Source organism: Heterodontus francisci, chromosome 24, assembly GCF_036365525.1.
Source record: "Heterodontus francisci isolate sHetFra1 chromosome 24, sHetFra1.hap1, whole genome shotgun sequence".
Classification (NCBI taxonomy): Eukaryota; Metazoa; Chordata; class Chondrichthyes; order Heterodontiformes; family Heterodontidae; genus Heterodontus; species Heterodontus francisci.
Genome location: NC_090394.1, coordinates 28802462 through 28830051, shown reverse-complemented (window position 1 = coordinate 28830051; position 27590 = coordinate 28802462). Strand labels below are relative to the sequence as shown.

Below are 27590 nucleotides of genomic sequence, written 5' to 3'. Positions count from 1 at the left end.
TGGGTAGCATTCTCACCTTTAAGTTAGAAGGGTTTGGGTTCAGGTACCGCTCCAGAGACTTGGGCACAAAAATCAAGGCTGATGCTCCAGTGCAGTATTGTGGGAATGCTGTACTGCCAGACATGTCTTTTGGATGAGACATTAAACTGAAGCCTCATCTGCTGTCCCAGGTGGACACAAAAGATCCCATGGCACCATTTCAAAGGAGAGCAGGGGAGTTAGCTCTGGTCTTCTGGCCAATATTTATCCCTCAATCAACACCACAAAAACAGATTATCTGATCGTTATTACATTGTTGTTTGTTGAACCTTGCTGTGCGCAAACTGGCAACCGCGTTTGCTAAATTACAAGTAACAATACTTCAAAAGTATTCATTGGCTGTAAAGCGCTTTGGGACTTTCTGAAGTCATGAAAGGCATTATGTAAAATACAAGCCTTTCTTTATTTCATACGTGGGTTCTTACTGTACTATGAAGCATGCTGTTGGTAGTGGGTTGCAGTGTTACAAAGAGTTCTGTATTGGGACTTCTCTGTTTTAACTATCCTTTTCATATGTTCTTACCACAAATAAAAAAAATACGTTACCTGCCAAATCAAAGACAACATGACATCAGCATTATTAAGCCGAGAGCAATGACAAAATGCTGGAAAATTTACCACATACAGTATCAAATTAACAAATTCTGGACAGGATGTATACCTCCAGATTGTGTCCCTCCCCCTCAGAAAATACATTTAGGATTCTTTGACAGAAGCAATGCTGCGTAAACAAATTTCTCCCCAACTATGTGGGCCCGCCTAGGTCCCTGTAGGTTGACAACTTCTATTCTAGCACGTAAATTAGGCTGACGCTTCAGCGAAGATCTGCACTGGTCCCAACCAACAGATGAGACATTAGCCAAGGCCCTGTCTGCTTCTTAAAATGGATGTTAGAGCAAGCATTTCTCCAGGTATCCTTGTCAACATTCCTTCTTTAACCAGTGCAACTGAAAACAGATTGATCATATATTCTCGGGCCAACTAGAAAGGAGGCATTGCTGGATCTGGTACTGGGAAATAAGGTGGGTCAAGTGGACCAGGCGTCTGTGGGGGAGCACTTGGGTAAGAGTGTTCATTGTTTCATAAGGTTTTGACTTGTAATGCGTTAAAGTAAGGAATGATATCAGGTAGAATGGCTAGATTGGAAGAGGGCTAATTTCAATGCAATGAAAAGGGATCTAACCAGGATAAAATGGAACCAAAGACTGACAGGAAAAACTGTAACAGAACAATGGGTTATCTTTAAGGAAGAGAAGCTTCAGGTACAGGTGAGGTACATTCCAGCAAGGGCAAAATGTAAGGGAACCAAAAACAGGGGTCCTTGGATGATGAGGGAGATAGAGATTATGATGAAACAAAAATGTGAGTATGATGCATGTCAGGTGAATTCTTCGAGAGAACCAGGCCAAATACAATAAGTTGAGAGGGAAGGTGAAGAGGAAAATAACACTGGTAATGAGAGAATATGAGAATAGAAAGGCAGTCAACATAAAAGGGAACCCAAAAATCTTCTATCAACATGTAAATAGTAAGCGAGTAGTAAGAGATGGAGTGGAGCCTATTAGGGACAAAGAGGGTAATGTTTGCTTTGACAGGGCAAGGCTAGGATACCTAATGAGTACTTTGTTTTGGTGTTTACTAAGGAAGAGGAATCTGACAAAACATCGGTAGAAGCGGAGAGAGTAGAGTCAATGGACAGGGTAAAAATTGAGAGGGAGGAAGTGCTGGAAAGGCTGACTATGCTTAGGGTAGATAAGTCACCTGGTCCAGATGGCTTGCATCCCAGATTGCTAAAGGAAATGGGGGTGGAGATAGAAGAACGGTTTGCCATAATCATCCAATCTTCCCTAGAAATGGGGGAGGTGCCAGCGGATTGGAGAGTGGCAAATGTGACACACTTATTCAAGAAAGGATGTAAGGACAATCCTAGCAACCAAAGGCCAGTTAGTTTAACATCAGTGGTGGATAAGATTTTTGCAACAATAATCAGGGAAAAAATTAACAGGAACTTGGAGAGGTTTTAGTTAACGAAGCAAAGCCAGCACAGAGTTGTAAAAGGCAGATCATGCTTGATTAATCTAATTGAATTTTTTGATGAAGTAACAGTGGAGGTCAATGAAGGGAATGCAGTGGATGTTGTCTATGTGGATTTTACGAAAGCGTTTGATAAAGTACCACATAAAAGACTGGTTAACAAAATTGAGTCTCATGGAACGGGAGGTTAATGACCAATTGGATAAAAAAATTGGCTTAAGAACAGAAAACAGCGAGTCGTGGTAAATGGTTGTTTTTCAGACTGGAGGAGGGTAGACAGTGGTGTTCCCCAAGGCTCAGTGATGGGGCCACTTTTTTTTATATATATATATAAATGACTTGGATCTTGGAATACAGAATAGAATCTCAAAATTTGCCAATGATACCAAACTTGGAAGAGTGGCAAACAGTGAGGATGATACAAACTGCTTGCACAGGACATAGATAGGCTAGCAGAATGGGCAGACAAGTGACAGATGGAACTTAATACAGAGAAGTGTGAGGTGATGCATTTTGGCAGAAGGGATAGGGTGAGGCAATATAGACTTAATGGCTCAGCTCTAAAGGGTGTACAGGAACAAAAGGACCTGGGGGTGCATGTGCATCAATCTTTGAAGGTGGCAGGACATATTGAGAGAGTGATTAGCAAAGGATATGGGATCTTTGGCTTCATAGATGAGTACAAAAGCAGGAAAGTTATGCTAAACCTTCATAAAGCTCTGGTTAGGCCCCAACTGGAGTTTTGTATCCAGTTCTTGTCACCACACTTTCAGATGAATGCGAGGGTCCTTGAGAGGGTGCAGAGGAGATTTCCAAGGATGGGGGATTTTGGTTAAAAAGGTTAGGTTGGAAAAGCTGGGGTCATTCTCCCTGGAGCAAAGGAGATTGAGGGGAGATTTAATAGAAGTGTACAAGATTATGATAGGCTTAGATAAGTTAGACAAGGAAAAACTGATCCCATTAACTGATGGTACAAGGAGTAGGGGCAAAGATTGACGGTTTTGGCTTAGCGATGCAGGGGGAATATGAGGAAGAACTTTTTTATGCAGTGAGAGGTAATGACTTAGAACTCACTGTCCACGAGGGTGCTAGAAGTAGTGACAGTCAATGATTTCAAAAGGCAATTGGATGGACACTTGAAGGAAATAAACTTGCAGGGCTACGGGGATCGAGCAGGGGAGTAGGACTGACTGGTTTGCTCCATGGAGAGCTGGCATGGACTCGATGGGCTGAATGGCCTCCTCCTATGCTGTAAATGACTATGGCTGGAACTTACTAGCCCCCAAACGAGCAGGCTGGTTATGGGGGGGAGCAGGGCCGTTCCTGACCCTCTCCACTCCCGCTGCAATTTTATGTGGGGTGGCGGGGTGAGAAGCGAGTTGAAGGCCAAAATCCATGGTGCACAGCACATTATTAAGCTGGAAAAGAACAAAAGAGAAGATGGGGTAAATTAGGAAATAGCCAGATGCTGTTGCCAAGCTTGTAGGAGAACTTGGAGTACATTTTGCTGCATCAATTCGTTTTATAGTTTGCATGTTTACTACTGCTGAAGTTAGCACTTTGTTGATGGCAAATGATGCCAACAGAAAGGCACCAGTGACAAACCAAAATAGAATAAAATGCTATACTGTTGCTTTTATTGAATCCTGGATGAGCAGATTGAGAGATGAATGTGTGCTGAACCATTAAAACTGGTCACTGCACCACAACCAGGGTTTCTTTACACATATCTAATCAATAAACTGTGTATTGTTCATGTACAATACTACAAACAAAATCAGTCACTTCCAACATAACTTCTAAAAGTTATCCTTACTTGATATTTATCTATGAAAATCGATGAAGGCTTCTGACACAGAGAGGCCATGCCATGAGCCAACACATCTAGTCACTGATAGGCTTTGAACAGTGAATGGCACACTTCAGTTAGTAGAGACTAGCTGTGAATTTCATTATAATTCCCTTTGATCTTCAGTTAGTATTATTACATCTAGTGAAACCAATGGACTGACCAAATTATTTAAATTTTAAATGTGCTGAAAAGCCGTTTACCATTATAGTCCAATTACTCCACATTTGCCTTTATAAGAGGATCGCTCTGAGACATTCAGATCTTAGTTTCAAATATTTCAATCAATCGTTTTACAGTTTAATTATTCTTGGAAAATATAATTTCAATCATTCATTTCATTTGAAGTGGTGTGTTGATACAGCTACATTTGAAGTTGAAAGAGATCTAGGCCGATTAGTGGACTCTCTCTTTAACATATCCCTTTCTGTGGAACAGCAATCAGAAAAGTAAATAGAATGTTGAATAGAATATGGCAAAATCTGAAGGGTTCAGGTCAGAGGATACCTGATTAACACTATGCCATGTTCTGGTTGTCAGACCACTTCTTGAGCACTCTGCCCGGTTCTGATTATCCAGGCGGGGAAGGAAAACATTTAAACTTTAGAGGTGATTTAGAGATGGATCATGAGCCTGATTCTTAATATCTGAGGAGAGAGTGAAGAAAGTTGGGCTCTTCAGCTTTGAAAGGAGTGAGCAACAAGACTTAATATTGGTGTGCAAGACAGTAAATGACATAGAAAAGGTAAATCTGGAATGCTTCAAGTTAAATCATGACCAGGATAATGGGAGCACATACTCAAACAAGGGCAAGGCAAATTCAGGACTGATTGTGAGAAGGTCTTCACACAGAATGTGAGCAATACATGGATGGACTTTCAGGTAGGGCAATGACAGCAAAAACCTTGGATTCATTAAGAAACAATTGGGTGCTATGATAGAAGTACATCACACTGTACTGAGGGACACGTTCTATGACAGAACCTAGATAGTACGTTTTTCTGGATGGATGAGCTAAGGTGGGTTGAATAACCTTCCTCATCCCTTCTGGTGAGTCATTTGAGGTCTTTCCATAAGCTTTCTGCAATTGAAGTTAATGTAAATTCAGCCCGGCCAGTACCCAGGTATAGCTGGATATACAAACAGATCTAACTGATTTCTCATGGAGGAAAAAATCTGATTGACACCACTTTACACCATTGTCAGTTAATTAAAACAATGAATATTTCTATGTTGCATGTAGGGTTTCTGAATATGTTTAATAAATTAAATATCAATCAAAACATTAGTTAGCACAGTCTTGTGCTGTTCGGCCATATGGAAGATATATTCTATGCGCTAGGTGCAATGAAATCGTAAACCCCTTCTTTATCAATGGGTTTATAATTTCACTAGAAGTAGTGAATGGAGGAAATCTTTTTTTGGTTGTATAGATGTGTAGTTGCATCACCTCACATGCTCTGGTTCTATAGCCACTCAAATTGGTGGTGCTAGAAAATTGATCTCAAGTCTGCCCAGTTTTCTTTAGTTCCTATATGAAGACGCCAATGGTGTTTAGGAACAGTTGCGGGACAGAAATGTTTTGAAACCATCTTTTTTTTGCAGACCGCCCACAGCCAGCCACCAACCTGACAATACCTCAGTCTGAGATTCGTGGTCGCAGCTTGCTGTTGCAATGGAAACCTGGCAGCGATGGCTCATCACCAATCCGCTACTTTACAGTGCAAACAAAGGAACTACCTAACATGGAATGGCAGACACACACCTCTTCAATAAGCCATGATGCTACATCATATGTGATAGACGGGTAATAATTACAGTCTGTTTATTGTATATAAAATTCTATCGCTATATACAAAGAATATTTATCAAGTACCTTGTATTAAGAAAAAGCTGTACTTTTTTCCTGCCAATCAAGTGATTCTATAAGATTGAAAGAAAATCAGGATCCCTGGGAAATGGAAATCTGGACAGAAAGTGTTGGAAATACTTCAGAAACTGAAAGAGAACTAACAAGGAAGTTAATTTATTTATATTTATTTATTGATACAGCACTGAAACAGGCCCTTCGGCCCACTGAGTCTGTGCCGACCATCAACCACCCATTTATACTAATCCTACATTAATCCCATTACCCTCTCACATCCCCACCTTCCCTCAATTCCCCTACCTATACTGGGGGCAATTTATAATGGCCAATTTACCTATCAACCTGCAAGTCTTTGGCTGTGGGAGGAAACCGGAGCACCCGGCGAAAACCCACGCAGTCACAGGGAGAACTTGCAAACTCCGCACAGGCAGTACCCAGAATAGAACCCGGGTCGCTGGAGCTGTGATGCTGCGGTGCTAACCACTGCGCCACTGTTTCATCAGTTCCGATCCAGGCCTGCAAAATAACATGTTCCTGCATTTTCTTCCACAAAAGAGTCTTGCAACATCCTCCCGTGTATACTATTTGACACTGTTTGCTCCCTGGGGAAAACATTCATCTTGAGTGAGGAGTAATTTGATATCTTTTGGTACTTTGTTATGTGCTTCCTTTAAATTGGATCTGTAGTTTCAATGATAAGGGAAGTTTTATCTTATAAACTTACAATGCAAAACACAGCAATACACCAACATAGAGCCAAGACAAACCATCAGTGTCATATATACAATATCAGCCAGTTGGTTACTTTATATTATTGGTAAACAAAACAGTTACAGTCTGCTTAAGAATTCCACTGATATAGTCTGTACACAAGCTTGGTTTAAGAGTATAACAGCAATCTCCAGCAGTAGGACATTTGTCACTGTTCTGTTGATGTTGCCTGGAGCCATTCCCAAAGGAGAATCCTAAGGCTGCTCTCAACGTAATGGAGAATCACAGATATTCATTCTACTTTGTCTTTTTAAAATTTAGTCACATCCGAGCTTTATATTGAAGCATAAAATAATAAAGCACAGGGGAGGCTATTCAGCCCATCGTGCCTTTGCCGGCTCTTGACAAGAGCTACTCAATTAGTCCCACTCCCCTGCTCTCACCTTAGCCCTGCAGATTTTCCCCCTTCAATTATTTATCCAATTCCCTTTTGAAAGTTATTATTGAATCTGCTTCCACCACTCTTTCAGGCAGTGCATTCTAGATCATAACAACTTGCTGCTTAGTTTTTTTTTCCTCATGTTGCTTCTGGTTCTTTTGCCAATTACCTTTAATCTGTGCCCTCTGGTTACCAACCCTTCTGCCACTGGAAACAGTTTCTCCTTATTTACTCTATCAAAGACCTTCTTGATTTTGAGCATCTCTATTATATTTCTGCTTAACTTTATCTTCGAGAAGGACAGTAACCCCAGCTTCTCTAGTCTCTCCACATAACTGAAGTCTTTCAGCCTTGCTGCCATTCTAGTAAATCTCCTCTGCACCTCTGTAAGCCCTTGACATCCTGGGGCCTAACCAGTGTTTTATAAAGGTTTAGTGTAACTTCCTTGCTTTTGCACTCGAAGCCCCATTTATAAAGCCAAGGATCCTGTATGCCTTTTTAACAGTCTTCTCAACTTGTCCTGCCACTTTCAAAGACTTATACATCCCCAGGTCTCTCTGTTCCTGCACCCCCTTTAAAATTACGCCATTTAGTTGATTTTGCATCTCCTTACTTTCTACCAAAATTAATTACTTCATACTGCACAGTTTTGAATTTAATTTGCCATGTGTCTGCCCATTTCACCAGTCTGTCTATGTCCTCCTGGAATCTGTTACTATCCTTCTCACTGTTTAATATATTTCCGAGTTTCATGTCATCTCCAAACTTGGAAATTCTGCTTGATATTAACGTATACCAAATAGAACACCGACCCCTGAGGAACACCACTGCACACTTCCCTCCAGTCTGAAAACAGCTGCTCACCACTACCGGAGTTCCGAAGAAGGGTCACTGACCCGAAACGTTAACTCTGCTTCTCTTTCCACAGATGCTGCCAGACCTGCTGAGTGAATCCAGCATTTCTTGTTTTTGTTTCAGATTTCCAGCATCCGCAGTATTTTGCTTTTATTATTATGCTCATCCCTACTGTCTGCTTTCTGTCCCTTAGCCAATGACATATCCATGCAACCACTGATGAAGGGTCACTGACCTCTGCTTCTCTCTCCACAGATGTTGCCAGGCCTGTTGAGTATTTCCAGCATTTCTTGTTTTTATTCCACGCAACCACTGCTCCTTTAATCCCATGAACTTCAGTTTTGATGACAGGTCTATTACGTGGTACCTTATTAAATGTCTTTTGAAAGTCCATACATGCAACACCAACCACATGACCCTTATCAACTCCTCTGTCACATTGTCAAAAGAACTCAATCAACTTAGTTAAACAGAATTTACCTTCAACAAATCCATGCTAGCTTTCATTTATTAGCCCATATTTTACCAAGTGCCCATTAATTTTGTCCTGATATTGTCTCTAAGTGATTCCCTACCACCAATGTTTGGCTGACTGCCCTTTAGTTGCAGGTTTTATCTCCCTCCTATTTTGTTTTGAACAACAGTGTAATATTTGCAATTCTCCAATCCTCTGGCACCACTCCCACAGCTAAAAATGATTGGCAGATTGTGGCCAGAGCTTCCGCAATTTCTACTCTTCCCTCAGCAACCTAAGATGCATCCTATCTGGGCCAGGTGACTTTTCTACTTTGTGCACTGTCAACCTTTCAAATACCTCCTTTTAGTCTATTTTAACCTGTCGACTTTCTCTACTAGTGAAGACTGATGGAAAGTACTCAGTTAATATCTCAGCCATACGCTCTGTCTCCTCAAGAACATCTCCTTTTGGGTCCCGAATCAGCCCCTTACTTTCGACAATGCTTTTACTATTTATATATTTATAAAAGATTTTTGGGTTCCCTTTTATGTTACCCACTAATCTATTCTTTACTCATTGTCTCTCGAGACAAGGAGGACAAAGAAAGAAAGAAATCTATTCTCATCCATTCTCTTTGCCCTTCTTATTTCCTTTTTCAATGTGAGTTCTTATAACAACTACCTACAGTAGCGTTAGCAACTGAAACATAATCTAGGTATTCAGAGGGTATGCATAGACTTCTTGAAATTTTCTCTCTTTCCTGAGCTTTATTGTGCCCTCCTTGATATCAACTCTTTTCTTTGCATGTTACATGTATATTATGCAAGTGGCTGTTTCCAACAGAGAATTGCTAACCTTCTCAAATGTTTCTTTCTGATGACAGCCAAACTTTCTAACTTGGTCCTCATCCATCAACTATGTTGCATTCTTGCGCAATGGCCTTCTTTTCCTGAAGCAGTATTTATTAGCACAAACACTTGACAAATTCACTTATTAGAAAAGGATAAAAATTTCTATTGAAAAAATATTATTCTATATTGGTCCATTATTGTTCACAGCATGCCTTTGATATAGTTTGTGCTTCCAGCTCGCTACTTTTCAGTTCTTATGAGGTTTTGAAACCTTTTTTTATAAATGAGCACAGCAACAGGATTAAGCCATTTAGCCCATCTATCTACTCTGTCCTTCCATTCAGTCGATCATGGCTGATCCTCAACTCGATTTACATGCCTTTGATCTATCCCTTAATACCCTTACCTAACAAAAACCTATTAATCTGTTTTGAAAATTTCCCATTTACCCAGCATCATCAGCCTTTTAAGGGACAGAATATCAGATTTCCTCGACTGTATGTAAAAATTGCCTCCTGATTAACCAAGCTCTAATTTTAAAATTGGGTTTTGGACTCTTTGTTTTTGTGTATATGTGGGATGTCACATTTTTTATGGAAGGAGACCTTGCATTTTTGCACGTGGAAATTCACATTTCTGCATAATCTGTTATGATTCAGTCATGGATATCTGGCCACCAGTTCAAAAGGCCTTTGTGCTGCAATCATATTTATTTTATTAAGTCAAGATCTTCACAGAATCGTTACAGTGCAGAAAGAGGCCATTTGGCCCATCATGTCCGCACTGGCTGTCTGAAAGAACAATTCCTTCAGGTCCTTTCCCCCACCTTCCCCCTGTAACACTGCACATTCTTCCTTTTCATATAACTGTCTAATTTCTTGTTGAATGCTTCAGTTGAACCTGCCTCCACCACGTATTCAGGCAGCGCATTCCAGACCTTAACGACTCGCTGTGTGAAAAAGTTTTTCCTCATGTCACTTTTGCTTCTCTTAACAAATAGTTTAAATCTGTGCCCTCTCGTTCTCAATCATTTCACGAGTGGGAACAGTTTCTGTTTATCTACTCTGTCCAGACCCCTTATGATTTTGAATACCTAAATCAAATCACCTCTCAGCCTTCTCTTCAAGGAAAACAGTCCCAACTTCTCTAATCTATCTTCAGAACTGAAATTCCTCATCCCTGGAACCATTCTGGTGAATCTTTTCTGTACTGTCTCCAATGCCCTCACGTCTTTCCTCAAGTGCGGCGCCCACAACTGGACGCAATACTCCAGCTGAGGCCAAACTAGTGTCTTATACAAGTTCAACATAACTTCCTTGCTCTTGTACTCTATGTCCCTATTAATAAAGCCAGGATACCGTATGCTTTATTAACCGCTCTCTCAACCTGTCCTGCCACCTTCAATGACTTATGCACATATACACCTAGGACCCTCTGCTCCTGCACCCCCTTTAGAATTGTACTCTTTATTTTATATTGTCTCTCCATGTTCTTCCTATCAAAATGAATCACTTCACATTTCTGTGCATTGACCTTCATCTGCCACCTGTCTGCCCATTCCACCAACTTGTCTGTGTCCTTTTGAAGTTCTACACTATCCTCCTCACAGTTCACAATGCTTCCAAGTTTTGTATCATCTGTAAACTTTGAAATTGTGCCCTGTACACCAAGGTCTAGATCATTAATATATATCAGGAAAAACAAGGGTCCCAACACCGATCCCAGGGGAACTCCACTACAAACCTTCCTCCAGTCCGAAAAACATCCATTAACCATTACTCTTTGTTTCCTGTTGCTCAACCAATTTTGTATCCATGTTTCTACCGTCCCTTTTATTCCATGAACTCCACGTTTGCTCATAAGTTTGTTGTGTGACACTGCATCAAACACCTTTTGAAAGACCCTGTACACAACATTAACAGCATTGCCCTCATCAACCCTCTCAGTTACCTCCTCAAAAAACTCCAACAAGTTAGTTAAACGTGATTTTCCCTTAAGAAATCCATGCTGGTTTTCCTTAATTAACTTGCATTTTTCCATGTGACTATTGATTTTGCCCCAATTATTCTTTCTAGAAGTTTTCCCACCACTGAAGTTAAACTGACTGGCCTGTAGTTGCTGGGCTTATCTTTACACCCTTTTTTTATATTTGTTCCTGGGATGTGGGCATCGCTGGCTAGGCCAGCATTTATTGCCCATCCCTAATTGCCCTTGAAAAGGTGGTAGTGAGCTGCCTTCTTGAACCGCTGCAGTCCATAAACACGGGTGTAACGTTTGCAATTTTCCAGTCCTCTGGCACCACCCATCAATCTAAGGAAGACTGAAAAATTATGGTCAGTGGCTCTGCGATTTCCACCCTCACGTCCCTCAGTATCCTTGATGCATCTCATCTGGTCCTGGTGTTTTATCCACTTTAAGCACAGACAGCCTCTCTAATACTTCCTATTTATCAATTTTAAACCCCTCTAGGACGTACCTCCTCTTCCAACATTGCCTGAGTTGCATCTTCTTCCTTGGTAAAGACTGATGTAAAGTATTCATTTAATATCCCAGCTATGCCCTCTGCCTCCATATGTAAATCCCCTTTCTGGTCCCTAATCGGCCCCACTCCTTTTACCACCCTTTTACTATTTATATGCCTGTAGAAAACTTTGGGATTTTCTTGAATGCTAACTGTCAGTCTCTTTTCATGTTCTCTTTTTGTTTCTCTTATTTACTTTTTCACTTCCCCTCTGGACCTTCTATATTCAGCCTGGTTCTCAATAGTATTTTCTACCTGGCATCTGTCATAAGCACACTTTTCCTTCTTTATCTTAATTTCTACTTCTTTTGTCATCCAGGGAGCTCTGAATTTGTTTGCCTTGCTTTTCCCCTTCAAGGGAATATACTTTGACTGTGCCCAAACTATCTGCTCTTTGAGGGTAACCCATTGTTCATTGACCAGTTTTCCTGCCAGCTTTTGAATCCAATTTATTCGCTCCAGCTCCATTCTTACCCGATTGAATTTAGCCTTCCCCCAGTTAATTATTCTTACCCTGGATTTCTCTTTGTCCTTTTCTATAGTCAGCCTAAACCTTATGATACAATGATCACTATCCCCTAAATACTCTCCTACTGATACTTCATCCACTTGGCCCACCTCATTCCCAAGAACCAGGTCCAGGCAGTGCCTCCTTTCTCATTGGACTAGCAACATATTGTTGTCGCAAATTTTCCCAAACGCTCTCTGGGAACTCTGCCCCCCTCACTGCCCTTTACTCTACTTTTATCCCTGTCTATAATTAAAATCCCCCATTATAACGACCCTATAATTTTTGCACCTCTCTGTAATTTCCTTGCAAATTTGTTCCTCCATGTCCTTCCCACTGCCCGGTGGCCTATAGACAACACCGAGCAATGTAACTGCATCTTTTTTGTTCCTTAGCTCCGGCCAAATTGATTCTGTCCTCGTCCCCTCTGGGACATCCTTTTTCTCCAGCACTGCAGTGCTCTCCTTAATCAATACCACCACCCCTCCCCCTTTTTTCCCTTCCCTATCTTTCCTGAGCACCTTGTATCAAGGAATATTTAACACCCAGTCCTGCCCTTCTTTGAGCCAGGTCTCATAGCTGCAACATCAGATTTTCACATGGCAATCTGCGCCTATACCTCACCAGTCTTATTACCCACACTCTGTGCATTCACATACATGCACATTAACCCTGATTCAGACTTCATTACTTTCTCCCTTACTCTGACCCCACCTAATAACTTACTATTCCCTACTGTCATGCTCTCTATCTCCCCCAGTATTCTGTGCACCTTGGTATTCCTCTCTGATACTTGCTCCTGGTTCCCACACCCCTGACAAATTACCAGTTTTGCTTCCCTCCAATCTAAGCTCCCTCTCAGATTCCCATCCCCCTGACAATTTAGTTTAAACCCTCCCCGATAGCACTAGCATATCTCCCTGCGAGGATATTCGTCCCAGTCCTGCTCAGATGCAGCCCATCCATTTTGTACAGGTCTCACCTGTCCCAGAACCGGTCCCAATGTCTCAAAAATCTGATGCCCTCCTTCCTACACCAGTTCTTCTATTTCTATGCTGAATTGCACGTGGGACAGGGAGTAATCCTGAGATTACTGCTTTTCAGGTTCTGCTTTTTAATCTCTATCCCAGCTTCCTAAAATCTGCTTTCAGGACCTCATCGTTCTTCTTATATACGTCATTGGAACCAATGTGGACCACGACCTCTGGCTGTTCACCCACCCCCAGAAGAATGTCCTGCAGCCGCTCCGTGGCATCCTTGACCCTGGCACCAGGGAGGCAACATCCTGGACTCACATTTACTGCCGCAGAAACGCCTGTCTGTTCCCCTAACTAACGAATCCCCATCACTACTGCTCTTCCACTCTTCTTCCCCCCACCCCTCTCCTGTGCAGCTGAGCTACCTGTGGTGCCACAAACTTGGCTGTGACGGCACTCCTCTGAGGAACCATCACCCTCACCATCATCCAAAATGGAAAACTGATTAGCGAGTGAGATCATATCAGGGGACTCATGCACTACCTGCCTGGTTCTCTTAGACTGCCTGGCAGTCACCCATTCCCTATCTGCCTGCATACTCCTAGCCTGCGGTGTGACCACCTCCCTGAACATGCTACCCACGTACTCCTCCGCCTCGCGGATGCACAACAGTGACTGCAGTTGCTACTCGAGTTCCGAACCCGGAGTTCAAGCTTCTGCAGCCGGTGACACTTCCTGCCGATGTGTTTCTTTAGGACACATGGTGCATCCATGACTTCCCACATGCCACAGGCTGTACATTCCACTCGGCAGAGCTGCCCTGCCATACCATAACTTTACAGACTATTTATTTTAAGTAAAATAGTTTACCAGTTACTCACCAACCAGCTCTTTCCACACCACAGAAGCAAGTACCAAATACTGGAGGATTACAAAAATGGAAAAATGGAGCACCTCCAACCCCTTTCACCGAACTCGCCACTCACCAAACTCGAATCTCCACACTCATCTTGCAATCTGTACACATTTTTGAGGCTGCATTCAGACTTCTGTATTTATACCTTTTGAACCTTAGTATTACACTCTACTGGTACATTGGTGTCAGGGTCAGAAGAGTGCTCTTAAATCTGCATTTAGCCATGGGGCTGAATATAGTAAGCCCGCTGTGGGTCCCGGTGGCAGACCCAGATGTGTTCACCATTCCCACTGGTCACATGAGCAGTCTGCTCACTGTAATCACACGTGGGCAGCTACATTGCATAGTGGAGGCGCGGGGCCTGGCGAATCATGCAGCAGGGGCGGCATACAAGACACTTAATAAGGCATCAGATGACTCTGGAGAAGCTGCTGGTGCCATTTTTAAAGCCCTGTGAGCCCTGCTTGCATTGCTTCCTTGCACTCATTTTCTGCTAGCTCTTCATAGCTGAGACCTGCAGTGGCTCTGGACCCCACTACACCCCGCCCCCCTGTGGCAAAGGCAAGACAATGGGTTGTCCCGCGCTTTAACAATGACTTCTTCCGGATACTCCTCCAGGCTGCAAGGGAAAGGTGTGAGGTTGTGAGGTCCTGTTCCTCACCAAGGGCAAGAAGAGGTCCTCCCGCCTAACTAAGCAAGCCTGGATGGAGATTACTGAGGAGGTTAGCAGCTGTGGGGTCACCCTGCTGGACATGGGTTCAGTGCAGCAAGAGGGTCAACGACCTCCTTTGTTTTGCCAAGGTAAGTGCACCATAACTCTCTTCTTTTTAGTGATTGCAAATGGCTATACAGGAGGAAGCGGGTCATGGGGAGGGCGAGACTGCAACAGTGATGGCAGAGGGGGTTAGGCATCACCTCATCCTGACAGCTGCATGGCTGCATCTCTGCCACAGCCCACCTGCTTTCACAGCTCACCCCTATTAACTCCCCTGAGAGCGGGCGGTAGCATGAACTGTATAGGATACCCCAGCAGGGGACAAGGGACTGCCACTAGCTGAACTGTCATGTTGATCTCTCTGCGAAGTATGACTATCTCCCTCTTTCCACTTGCAGGACAAGAGGGCCCATAACAGGAGGGACACAGCCCGGACTGGCGGAGGCATCCCAGATATTCGGTCTCTCCGCAGCACAGGAAGAGGCATTAGAATTGGCAGGGACCCAGGGCGGCCGCTCCATATTGATGGAGACACTGGAGTCTCTGCACAAGAGAGTGAGGATTGGCTTCCATCAACAAACACTTCACTTTTGGAGACCCACATCAAGTATGGTTGGCATAACGAGATCTGCACAGCCTAAGCCACACATGTTTGTGTTCTCTCATGCAGGCCGGTGTCTGCGGGAGACTCAGCCAGAAGGGGGCCAGCCGTCAACCTCTGAGGAGGATCAGGAGTCAGAGGATGCACCGTCCCACGATTTTCCTGCATCTTCTACCGGTGCAGATACTTTCACCTCAGTGGGTTTCTGCTCAGCTGTAGAATCAGGGTCACAAGCTGGTGAGAGCACTGCACACGGCCCGGGTATCTGGGTAGGCTGAGACAGCCGAGGCCACTGACAGTCATCAGCACCGGGCATGCTGGAGTTGCAGAGAAATGTAGGCAACATATGGCGGAGATGCCAGAGGCAATGCGCAGCCATGAGCGGACGATGGAGGAGTATATCCATGCCATGAGTGCTGCCATGTCTCATATGAGCGCATGGCTTCCTCCATTGGGAGGTTGGCGACCCTCATGAAGAGCCAGATCCCACAAATGTGCGCAGACCTGCACACCATCACCTTGGCCATGAGCTGTACAAAGCAGTGGCAAGGCGAGAGAAGAACAAGGTGCCTGGAGTTTTTTCCAGCTCCTCGTCCTTCTCTGGTGAGAAGGGAGGTTCAAGTGAGCCTTGAAAGGGAGGAGGAGAGGTTGACTTCCACAGCTGGGGGCTCCCCGTAGGGTGCTGCGTGTGTGGACAGGGGCTTTTCAGCTCCTCCGCCAGTGATCCCAGCTGCAGCAGCTGCGATGCCGGAGGAGAGTTGTGAACCTGTGCAGGAACCCATCAGGCAGCCAGAGGACAGCCATCGAAATCATCACAAGCCAAGGGGCAGCCTGTCTGCAGCCCAGGTGCTAGCGATGTGATCATACCTCATGGAAGCACTTGCAAACATATAAAGAAAATCACCTAGAGACACGGGTTCACGGGTGTTTGAAATTTGACGTGCTGCATCATATAAAGTTCTTTTGTTCAAGCAATTAACCTTCACTGTATAAAAGTGATTATTCTATCAAGCACTAAATGTGAGCTGCTGACTTTACCCTTCCCTCTTAGTGGAATGCCAATATAGGCACAGTCCTCCTTTGAATATGATCTCCATGGGCACTCGTGCATATTTCAGCTGGGCATTAGGCATGGAACAAAAATAGAAAGGATGCAACAGACTGCATGTATTGAAGGGAGTCTTTATTGATTTTTTTCTGAGTGGCCATCAGGGTGACTGGAAATGCTTAAGTATGTGATTGTCTCTTGCCTCCTTGGCCCATCGCTGCCTGGCTTTCGGAACAAGAACTTCAACATCCAGTGCTGCTCATCTCCCTCCTCCACATCCTCCTCATCGGTGGAGGAGTGTCACTCAGTCATCTCATCGTCGTGCAAGGCCTCCCCCCTCTGCATTACTAGATTGTGTAATGCACAGCAGACCACAACAATACACAAAACCCTCACTGGGGCATACCGTAGGGCTCCACTGGATCGATGTAGGCAACGGCATCTCATCTTCAGCAGCCCAGTGGCTTGCTCGATGGTTTCTCGGGTGGACATGTACTTCTCCTCTACTGCATTGCGAGGGTTCCTTACAGGCATGAGTAGCCATGTCTTCAATGGGTATCCCCTGTCCCCGAGAATCCATCCCTGATGGTGAGCAGGGGGCCTGAAAAGCTGTGGCACCTGGGACTGTCAAAGTATGTAGGTGGCATGGTTGCTTCCCGGGAAGCGGGCACACACCTGCAGGAAACGCTTTCGGTGGTCACAGACCAGTTGAAGTTGACTGAATGGAAGCTGTTCCTGTTGATGAAGGCAGTTGGCTGGCCACATGTGTGCATTCTATCACACCTTGCACCAGGGAGAATCCAGCAATAGCCCAGAACCCAATGGCCCTCTCCGCCTGACTGTCAGGGTTGGTCCGGAAGCGCACATAGCCACCGGCCATCTTGAACAAGGCATTGGTCACCTCCTTGATGCAGCAGTGGGCTGCTGTCTGTGAGACCCACACATGTTCCCGGTGGATCCTTGGAATGATCCAGATGTGTAAAGGTTTAGTGCCACTGTGATCTTCAGGGCCACTGGCATAGGGTGACACCCAAATCCCAGAAATCACAACTCGTTCTGTAGCAGGGCAGATAAGTTGGTGATGGCTTCCCTGGAGAGGCGCATCTTCGCTGACAACGCCGCTCGGACATTTGGAGGTTGCTGATTCGATTCTGGTACGCTCTCTAGTGCAGCACCCTTTCTGACATGGCCGGCTGATGCTGCTCTCATCATGGAGCTTTACAGGCAGGCCCAGCTGCCCTTTTGGCCCTCCCTCCATCGGAGGCACCTCATCATGCCACAGGGGTCCAAAAAGACAGGGTGTATGAGACCCACGCCAGTTGCCCAGTAGGCCTACAGAGAGCTGTCGACGCAGCGGCGACCCTGCCTTGGCAGCTGAGCTTTTGCTACTTCTCTCAGCAGACTCCCTGAGGCCTTAGTACCCACCTTTGCTGTTAGCCAACCCTCTCACCTAGCTGTATGGGCACCCGACCCACTCATCCAAACGTTTGGTCACCCAATACAGCCACCCAAACCCGAACCATCCCCTTGCAGACCACCTGAGACTCTGTTCAGCCGGCACTTTACCTTAGAACCCCAACCCCATCGCAGTGCACCCGAGAACCCGACCCCACTTGCAGAACATCCAAGAACCCAAAACCGCCTCGCAGAAAAGCCAAGAACCCGACCCCCCCACCCCCCGCAGTGCACCCGAGAACCCAAACCCCCTCACAGAGCGCCTGAGAACCCAACCCACCTCGCAGTGCCCCCAAGAACACTACCCCCCCTCGCAGAGCACCCAAGAACCCGACCCCTTGCAGAGCACCCGAGAACCCGACCACCCTCGCAGAGCACCTGAGAACTCGACGCCCCCTCGCAGTGCACCCGAGAATCCTGCCCCACCTTGCAGAGCACCTGAGAACCCTATCCGCTCGCAGAGTGCACAGCACTGTAGGCTGACAATGGCCTCTGCACCCCCCTCTTCCCCTATGCAGTGCTGTACATGGCTGCCTAATCATCGCGGCACTGTGGCCTCGCCTCGGTGCTGCCAGCTTTTAATATTTGGGAATTTGAAGGCACGTAAGGCCTGTCCACCGTCCACTTAATCACAAACCCCCCTTTGAATCATAATGAATTAGATGCAAACGTATTAAAAGTGAGTGTGTTACAATTTAAATTGCATTCCCGTCACATCGGGGTAGCAGCACCGCCTTGGTGCTTTCCAGCTGCTGAATAAATCCAGAACTGAAGTCACTATGCTGGATTTCCAGGCGGATGCTTCCAACGTGGTTCTCCATCATGCTGTCATTCCCGCTCCAACCAGCCGCGCTACATTCAGCCCATGATAGCTAACATAGAAGCTCTCAGTCTTTCTTTTGTATTAAGTTTTATGAGTTTTGAACTTTTAATTTTAACTTTTAATTCATCACTGATATGTTGATGAATTTTCATTACATTTTGTATATTATAAAACAAATACTGCAAGGAAAATTAAAGGACTTCAGTATTTAATGTTACCTGTTATTTGACAGCTTAAAGCCTTACACTTCCTACCAGCTACGAATGATGGCGACTAATGATATTGGGGACAGTGCTTTTAGCGCAGCAACAGAGCCAGTAACAACACTGCAGGATGGTAAGGATGAGTTACAGTATTATATTTCACTCTGTTTTAGTTGTCCATTTTATTCTTTGATTCAGTTGAATGTTTAAGTTATCATCCTTGTATTGTGCTTATATAAAACTTCTCACAATTTTAGCTCTCAAGTTTTGTTGCATCTTATTTCCATTTGTGATTTGCTTAGATAGAAAAAATGTACTCAAAGTAATAGACTGTTAATATTTAGCTGTGATTATGTAAATTGGGAAAATCTTGGCTGGACAATAATAGAATATATTAAGACAACAGTTGTGTAGGATAATGAACTATATTCACCAGAGAACAGAGGAGAATAAGAATTCACTACTAATTAACAACCAGTGACGATAACTAGGCTAAATGATTGAGAGAAAGAGGTTTACTTAAAACAGTTTCAAACTGTGGTATGTTTCATGTATATATAATCTTCACAACAGCCTGTAATTTAACTTCTTGTCAGAAGTAATAACTTTTACTTGTAAATGCTGCACTTAGTTCCTAACTTATATTGTGTTGTTTAACAAAACTTTAGTGAACAGTTTGAAGTACATCCTGTTCAACTAATTGGGGCACAAAGATGATGGAGAAGTTTTGTGTTGTCAATACTGCCGATGGATGCAACAAAGCCACAAATAATCTTGCAGTATTTCTCCAGTTGAACCTTCTTGGAAATTGAGTTGGGAAGTGGAAACAATATTATACTTTATTTTTCAACACACCCTGTACACAGTACAATATATACCTGTATCTATTCTTGCAATCCAACAATGTAGAGTACAGAACTAAATAATGACAACAAATTGCATTTTTTATTCATTCTTGGGATGTGAGCATCGTTTGCAAGGCCAGCATTTATTGCCCATCCCTAATTGTCCTGAAGAAGGCAGTGATGAGCTGCCATCTTGAACCACTACAGTCTATGTGGTGTAGGTACAAAGTGCTGTTAGGGAGGGAATTCCAGGGTTTTGACGCGACGACTGGAAGCAATGGCGATATATTTCCAAGTCAGGATGGTGTGTGATTTGGAGGGGAACTTGCAGAAGGTGGTAATCCTATGCGCCTGCTGCCCTTGCTCTTCTAGGTGGTACAGGCCGTGGGTTTGGAAGGTGCTCCTGAAGGGGCCTCAGTGAGTTTCTGTACGTCTTCAACATAGTAAAATGTCCTAAAGTGCTTCACTGGAGTGTAATCAGACAAAAGTTGACACTTACAAAGTTAACAATGAATCATGATGTTATCATTGGGGGCATTGTTTTGAAAGAGGTACTGAGGGATTGGTCCTAAACCAAGAGAAATCAAAATGTTTGGACTGCCACAGGCTTCCAAGGTAGTAATCCCAACATTGGGTACCAGAAACTTTAAAGATTCTTACTTCCGTATTCCAAAATGGGCATGGTGCCAAAAGGTTCTCGGGTATGAATAAATTTAGGGAGGGAGGAGGACCAGAAGGGCTGTGTGTCATTTTTATCAGTATACCAAATACACATGCATGATGTGTTCTCGTGTAATTTATATCATCGCGTTGCGTGTTTTGAAATGAACAATAAAGACTTTTTTCAGGCAGACGTTTCCCTTTAAATTTGGCATAATTTGTATCTTGGATGAAACAATCATTTTAAAGGCAATTAGAGAGATTGATGGCTCGCCGTATTTAATAATATATTTACTGTGTCGTCGGACAAAAGCATGCTGTCAGAAAGTACTTTTATGTTGGAAGGATGCAGCCAACATCAAATGTGCAATTCTCCCACCGTCCCTGGGTACCACAGTTTAAACCAGTTTAGAAGAAAATAAAAAATCTCCATTCTTTTTAGTTAGTTAATTGAGAATACAGTATTAGATAAAGTTAATCAAGAATAGAACTTCAGTGCAGAAACCTAATGGGTTGACAAGAAATATAAAATTGTGATGTGTCATTCAGTTGCTTCACCTACAGTTCTGTTTTTCAGTTCCCAGTGAGCCACCAGTTATTCTGTCTGTGATTCCGCGCACCACTACCTCAGTCCTTGTTCAATGGCAGGCAAGTCACGGCCTCTGGGCTGTAATTAATCCTTTGTGTATTGAAAACGTTTGTTGAGTTAGTGAAATACAAAGGCTTTTTTTGCATTTTATCACAATGCATTATTTAAATGATATTGTAGAAAGGACATAATTATCAACATTACAAAACATAAGACAGTCATAGTTATCCTGGCATAATAATCATATCTCAGCTTGTTATATTCATAATGGAACTGCTTTGAATGTGATGTTAGCATTGGTTAAACATCTAGCATTTATTAATAAATGTACCTCTAAATGTGGCAATGGACTACAAACTTGCTTCTACTGTTATATACTTAAGAGCAGGCTTCTGTAGCTGTATGGTGAAATTTTGGCTGTGTATAAACAATACACCTTAGTGAAATGGCTTAACCTTTTCAGTAGTGTTTTTATCATGCAATATGAAGGAAGTTATTCACAATACGACAATGTAACTTCTGTCATGAAACATGTCTCGAAAAAGATCTATAATTCCTGTTTGTCATGTTACCATAATTTAGTAACACTTCTGAGACATTGGTAATGCTTGGACTTAATAGCTAAAATAGTAAGACGAGCTCCTGTTTCTATTATTGTACTTTTAATAGGAAACACGTAACAACTTCAGACTTCCCACCACTGTTAGCACTGTGGCAAGCGTCACCCAGGTCGGTTCCTGTCTGTTGACCTGTTACAATAAGCACAGTTAAAAGACATATGATGCTAAATTTGTATTGATTGTACTTGTTGTTTGGGTGCTATGGTGCCAAGAGAGAATGAAATGTAATTCCCGCTGAATGGATAACATCAGTTACCTCCCTCATTCAGCAGCAGACGCAAACTGTGAGATGTTGCAAATAGCTCCAGCTCCAAGACTGTCCAAGATGGCATCTGCAGTGTGCACGCACACTTTTGGGGTGTGATGTACCGGATGCAGATTGGTGAGTTAGTGTGCATACATTGAGTGACTGCCTCAATTGGCCTTTGGCAGGAAGGTTGGCCTCGGCGACCCCGCTGCGGACAAAATGGCAGGGGGCCGGGACAATGTCGGGGATGCCGCCCCTTGCCATTTAGTTTGCCCACCCCAACCTCCATTCCCGTCTCCCAGTGTGTGCAACATCTGCATTTCAGTAAGGAAATCCTCACTGAAATCTGCCACCTGCTGCAATAACAACTTCAACTTCAGAGCAGGGCAAGGACTGCATTGCCAATGGTTGTAAAGGTGACCATGACAATTAACTTTTCTATGTCTGGCTCCTTCAAGACTGGAGCTGGAGCTATTTGCAACATCTCACAGTTTGCATCTGCTGCTGAATGAGGGAGGTAACTGATGTTATTCATTTAGCGGGAATTACATTTCATTCTCTCTTGCCAGAGGGATACAGGTAGACTGAGCACATGATGGTTTAGGGTGCCATGGACTGCACGTACAGCTCTGTGGGCACCGAACGTCAACTCTGCCCTATACCACAGCCAAGAGAGTTTCCACTCCCTCGATGTCCCACTGGTGTGTGACCATAGGCAGAGAATCGTGCAGGTTAATGCCCAGTATCCTGACAGCAGTCATGGCACCTTCATTCTGTGGCAGTCCGCTGTGCCAGCGCATTTGAGCCTCCACGGCAAACCAAAGGGTGGCTTCTGAGCAACAAGGGCTATTCACTAACCAGATAGCTGATGATCCGCTGTGCAACCCACAGATACTTGCACAGCATGCATACAGTGAAAGTCGTGCTGTCACACGAAATACGACAAAGCTGAGCATTGGCATGCTGAAACAATACTTCTGCTGCCTGGACTGCTCTGGAGGAACTCTGCAGTACTCGGTAGAGCAGATGTTAAGATTCATGGTGGTCTGCTGCATGCTGCACAAGCTTGCCATCATGACATGACAGGACAGCCCTTCCGACCAGCTATACGCCAAACATATGAGGAGCAGGAGCATGAGGAGAAGAGAGGAGACAACATAGACAACCCCTTTCTGACCAGGCTGTCTGTGAAGAACTATCTGAGTGCAATACCAGTAACCACAACCTCAATTCCCCATTCAACAATAGTCCCATACCGTGCTTTCCTCTGTCACTGATCATCGCAGTACCCACTTAGCCACAATGCAAAAATAACAAGCACGACAAAATAAACAATCCAATCCAACTTTTTAATTGAAGTCAACTAATCACCTTTATGCATTCCCTTAGTTCCATTTTCCATCTGCTTTTGCCTGTCCTAGTGCTCCTACACAGTGCTACCCCGTGGCTGCAACATGACTGGTGGAAAGCCGCTGACTTTCAGTGCAGCAGACTGCAGGCCTCTGTGGAGGACAATCTCAAGCATCTCTGGGCCTAGAAGGCCCATCTCGGCATTGGTGGCAGTGGTCTCGGTTGGCTGGCTGACAGGCAAGGGCACCAGTGGAATGGCAGTAGTGGAGGAAAGGAGAAAGGACAGCATTTTCATGCTCCATGAAATCACTGCCACCCCACCAGGGTCGTGCCTCAGCAATCCTCAGAATCTATTGGAGGACAGACTGCTGGAATCGGGTGCCATTTGGGTGCAACACCCTGCAGGCTCCTTTGCACACTGTAATCCACAGCTATGATGGCAGCAAGCTAACCTTGCATGATAGCAGTCTGAACTTGTATAGCTTCAGGCTGAGCTTTCACTGCAGCATTCAGATTTCTGGTCGAAACTGCTTGTGCTGCAAAGGAAGCTGAGACATCAGCCATCGGACATTGCATCATGGTTGGGCCCACAAGCGTGTAAATGGAGTTGGCTACCACTTCCATACTGGAAAGGAAGCACATCAAGCTCTGCGCAAAGCCCTGTGCCAAGTGGGTCTGGATTCCTCCATGATTTTTGCCATTGACTGCAAGCTTTCTGGAGGCCACGCAATGAAGCAACCATTTCATTGTGCAAACTCATCAGCATTCTTCTGTAGGCTGCCCCATCAAAGTCCTCATCCAAGTCCTCTGCAGCAGAACTCGTGTGCAGCTTCCCCCTCCAGCAAGCTGGCACCTGCTATCCTTGCCCCTTGCCCTGGCAGCAGCTACTCATGTCTGGTGTCTCTCCATGTGCAGGTCCCACCTCTGTGTCATCCTCTAAATCATGTGTAGAGTCAGTATCTGAACTAGTGGCTGCAAGAGTGAAATAGTCACTCATTATAATTTTTCCTGGAATGGCCAATTAATGGGTGGGCTTGCCATGGGGTGAGCTTTCAAAGATGGAGAGCCTATCAGAACCCTTCCAGCTTGAAAGTAACACCAGGCTGCAATGGAAGGTAAGTAAGGGAGAGGGTGCTTCAAAATAGAAGTGCAGCCGTCTCACTAGTATTTTAAAAGTTTAAATTTTAAAAATGGCTTTTGCAGCCAGGCTACCAGTGTGGGAGACAGCCCCTCTACAGTGCAGCCTGTGACTGCTGCTGCACCCTGGCAGGCAGGGAAGCCCTCTAAGCCTGCCTGGAGCACTGGTTCTTTGGTTTGTGACCAGGAGGCGGTTTCCAGGCACCTGTAGGATCCTGGAGGCTAATTGGAAAATCCCAGTCAGCCTCCTTTAATTGGCCTTAAGTGGCCCTTAGCAAGCATGCAGGTCAGGGGGTAGCCCTGCCATCCCACCATCATGCCTCCACAGAAGTGGCCCATTGGCTGGGGAACCGGCAAGCAGGCCGGTGGCGCTATTTTTTGCACCCGTCCACCTCTGATCCTGGATCCGGCGGGGTGGGGGAGGGGTAAAAATCCTGTCCCAAGTGATGGTACTGTGCTTTCATTATCACTGTCCTCTTGCTGTTCCCCCACTGCCTGAGCAGGTTGCACTCCTTGAGTAACTGAAAGGAGAAAGGTTTTTGTTTGGGCTGGGGGAAAGTAAGTGGTGCATGCTTACACCATTTGCAGCTTGTAAATCAGAAGAGATTGTGGGATGAGGGGAGGTGGAATGTGAGAAGGAGGTTTAGGTATGAGGATACCGTCATCTTTGATGGTTTCAGTCTCTCTACTGGCCACAGTCTCAGCAACGGGCATCCCAATAAATGCCAACACCTTCTCCTGCATGGGTGTCAGGATGCCTGTCAACCTCCGATTAGCTCCTGCTGCCTTCGGCTCTGCGTCACCTTGTCTTGCAAGAGGAAGCTATGTGAGTAAGTGTTGTGCAGTCTGTTTCTCATGTGACTGCCATGGTTAAATCACTGGCAGTGTGCAAACTGTAAGATGTGGGTATGTTAAATGTGCCAAGTGTGTGAGGGTGTGGTGAAGCGATCAGGTATGAGTCCTGATTGATAGAGATTGTTGGTAGCTGAATGATGGGAGTATGGTGCATTGAGCAGTTTGTAAGGTTAGTGGTGCACTTTGGAGGATATGGCATTTGAAGACGCATTCACTAACCTTGACCACTTATATGATGATGTTGAACTTTTTGCAGCACTGCATCCAAGTCCTTGTGGCTTGACGCTTGGCATTAACTTAGATGGCTCTCTGCTCTCACTGCCTTCTAAGTAGATGTCTGGAAGGCCTCCTGGCCCCCTGCAAATAAAAGACACATCTTCTCCTTTGCATCTCCTGCACCAAGGCATCTAGTGCAGCCTCCAGAACCTTGGCGCCTGATCTCTGCCATGTTGTGCCATTATTCAATATTTCATAGGTCAGATTCAGTTCCTGCATGACTGCAAGGACCTCCTTCAGCCAGAGTGTACCTCAGCTTTAAGAGGTGCAGACTATCTTTAAACAGTGCTCGCCACTCACGTTATTGGCCCCTTGCTCAGGTGTCCAGGCAATCAACAGGGCGATTAGCACTGGCTGGGCACTGATATCATTTAAAACTGAAGGCAGTACAAAGTTGGTATATTGTCTGCGTTGATCCCTATGCCCCTGGTTTTGGGGGCTGTTGAATTTAGCCCCCATAGCATTTCATCCAATGAACCATGAGACAAGCCCACGAGAGACTCAGTAGTATACATTGCATTCTTGATGGTACACTTCATTACACACACAAATGATCGTAAAAACAGAAAACAAGCCAGTTATTAAAATCTGCAAACAGTTGCCACTGCTTTTTGGTTGATTTAACCAATTTATAAATTGATACCAGTAGATAGGTAGAGCTGTGAGAAAAAATTATCTCAGGAACTTGGTTGATTCATTTTATAGTAACTGATGGTTGTAGATAGTTGGGTTTGAAAAAAAAATCAGCATATTAGATTGGGTGATTTTGCATTGTTTGCTCATTGCCAGTTGCAGGCTTTCCCGTGTGTTCAGTGAATGAAACTGGTTTTTGATTTTTGATAAAGTAAATGGGATGTTCTATCAGTATTTTACTCATACAGATGCAAATCGTAAAAAGCCAAAACCTTTATTTGAGCATGCAGCTTCTTCCATGTTTTGTTCAAGTTATGGTTCAACTGGTCTGGCCTCGCCAGTAGTTGGGGGGGGTGGTGGTGGTGGGGGGGAGGCAAGGTCAGGAAATATCAATGGCTGGACTCATACCTAGCACAAAGGAAGATGTTTGTGGTCATTGGAGGCCAATCATCCCAGCCCCAGGATATTGCTGCAGGAGTTCCTCAGGGCAGAGTCTTAGGCACAACAATCTTCAGCTGCTTCATTAATGACCTTCCTTTCATCATAATACCTGAAATGGGGATATTCACTGATGATTGCACAGTGTTCAGTCCCATTTGTAACTCCTCAGATAATGAAGCAGTCTGTGCCCGCATGCAGCAAGACCTGGACAACATTCAGGCTTGGGCTGATAAGTGGCAAGTAACATTGGTGCCACACAAATGCCAGAGAATGTCCATCTCCAACAAGAGAAAATCTAACCATCTCCCCTTGACATTCAATGGCATTACCTTCACTGAATCCCTCACCATCAACATCCTGGGGGTTATCATTGACCAGAAACTGAACTGAACCAGCCATATAAATACGGCAGCTGCAAGAGCAGGTCAGAGGCTGGGAATTCTGTGGCAAGTAACACTCCTCTTGATTCCCAAAAGCTCTCCACCAACTGAAAGGCACAATTCAGGGGTGTGATGGTATACTCCACTTGTCTGGATGAGGCTTGGCACTATCCAGGATGGGAGATGGATATCGCTGGCAAGGCCAGCATTTATTGCCCATCTCAACTTGCCCTTGAGAAGGTGGTGATGAACAGCCATCTTGAACACTGCAGTCCATGTGATGTAGGTATACTCACAGTGCTCTAAGATAGGGAATTCCAGGATTTTGACCCAGTGACAATGAAGGAACGATTATATATTGCCAAGTCAGGATTGTGTGTGACTTAGAGGGGAGCTTTCAGGCTGCCCTGTCCTTCTAAGCTGTAGAGGTCACAGGTTTGGAAGATTCTGTATAAGAAGCCTTGGTGTGTTGCTGCAGTGCATCTTGTAGATCAGGGTTGTCTAACCTTTTCACATGGTGGGCCACATTACAATTTTTGTCTTACCCTACGGGGCCGGTGAGACAATTTTGGAAAGATAAAGGCATTAAAAATTTCTCTTACTATTAGTCAAAACAACACATCTATATTTTGTGAAGAAGCTTCAAATGAGAAGATTAATTTATTGACATACTTTCTCATCACTA

General features: G+C 44.5%; 1 protein-coding gene across 3 annotated transcripts in view; it reads left to right on the top strand.

The window, feature by feature from the left end:
* sdk1a (sidekick cell adhesion molecule 1a) overlaps positions 1-27590 on the top strand; it is a 973689-nt gene that overhangs the window by 844517 nt on the left and 101582 nt on the right. For all 3 annotated transcript variants that reach the window (XM_068055814.1, XM_068055813.1, XM_068055815.1), the window contains exons 30-32: positions 5528-5729; positions 18902-19005; positions 20955-21025. In XM_068055814.1, coding sequence (XP_067911915.1) covers positions 5528-5729; positions 18902-19005; positions 20955-21025 — 377 coding nt within the window. The remainder of the gene's footprint in view (positions 1-5527; positions 5730-18901; positions 19006-20954; positions 21026-27590) is intronic.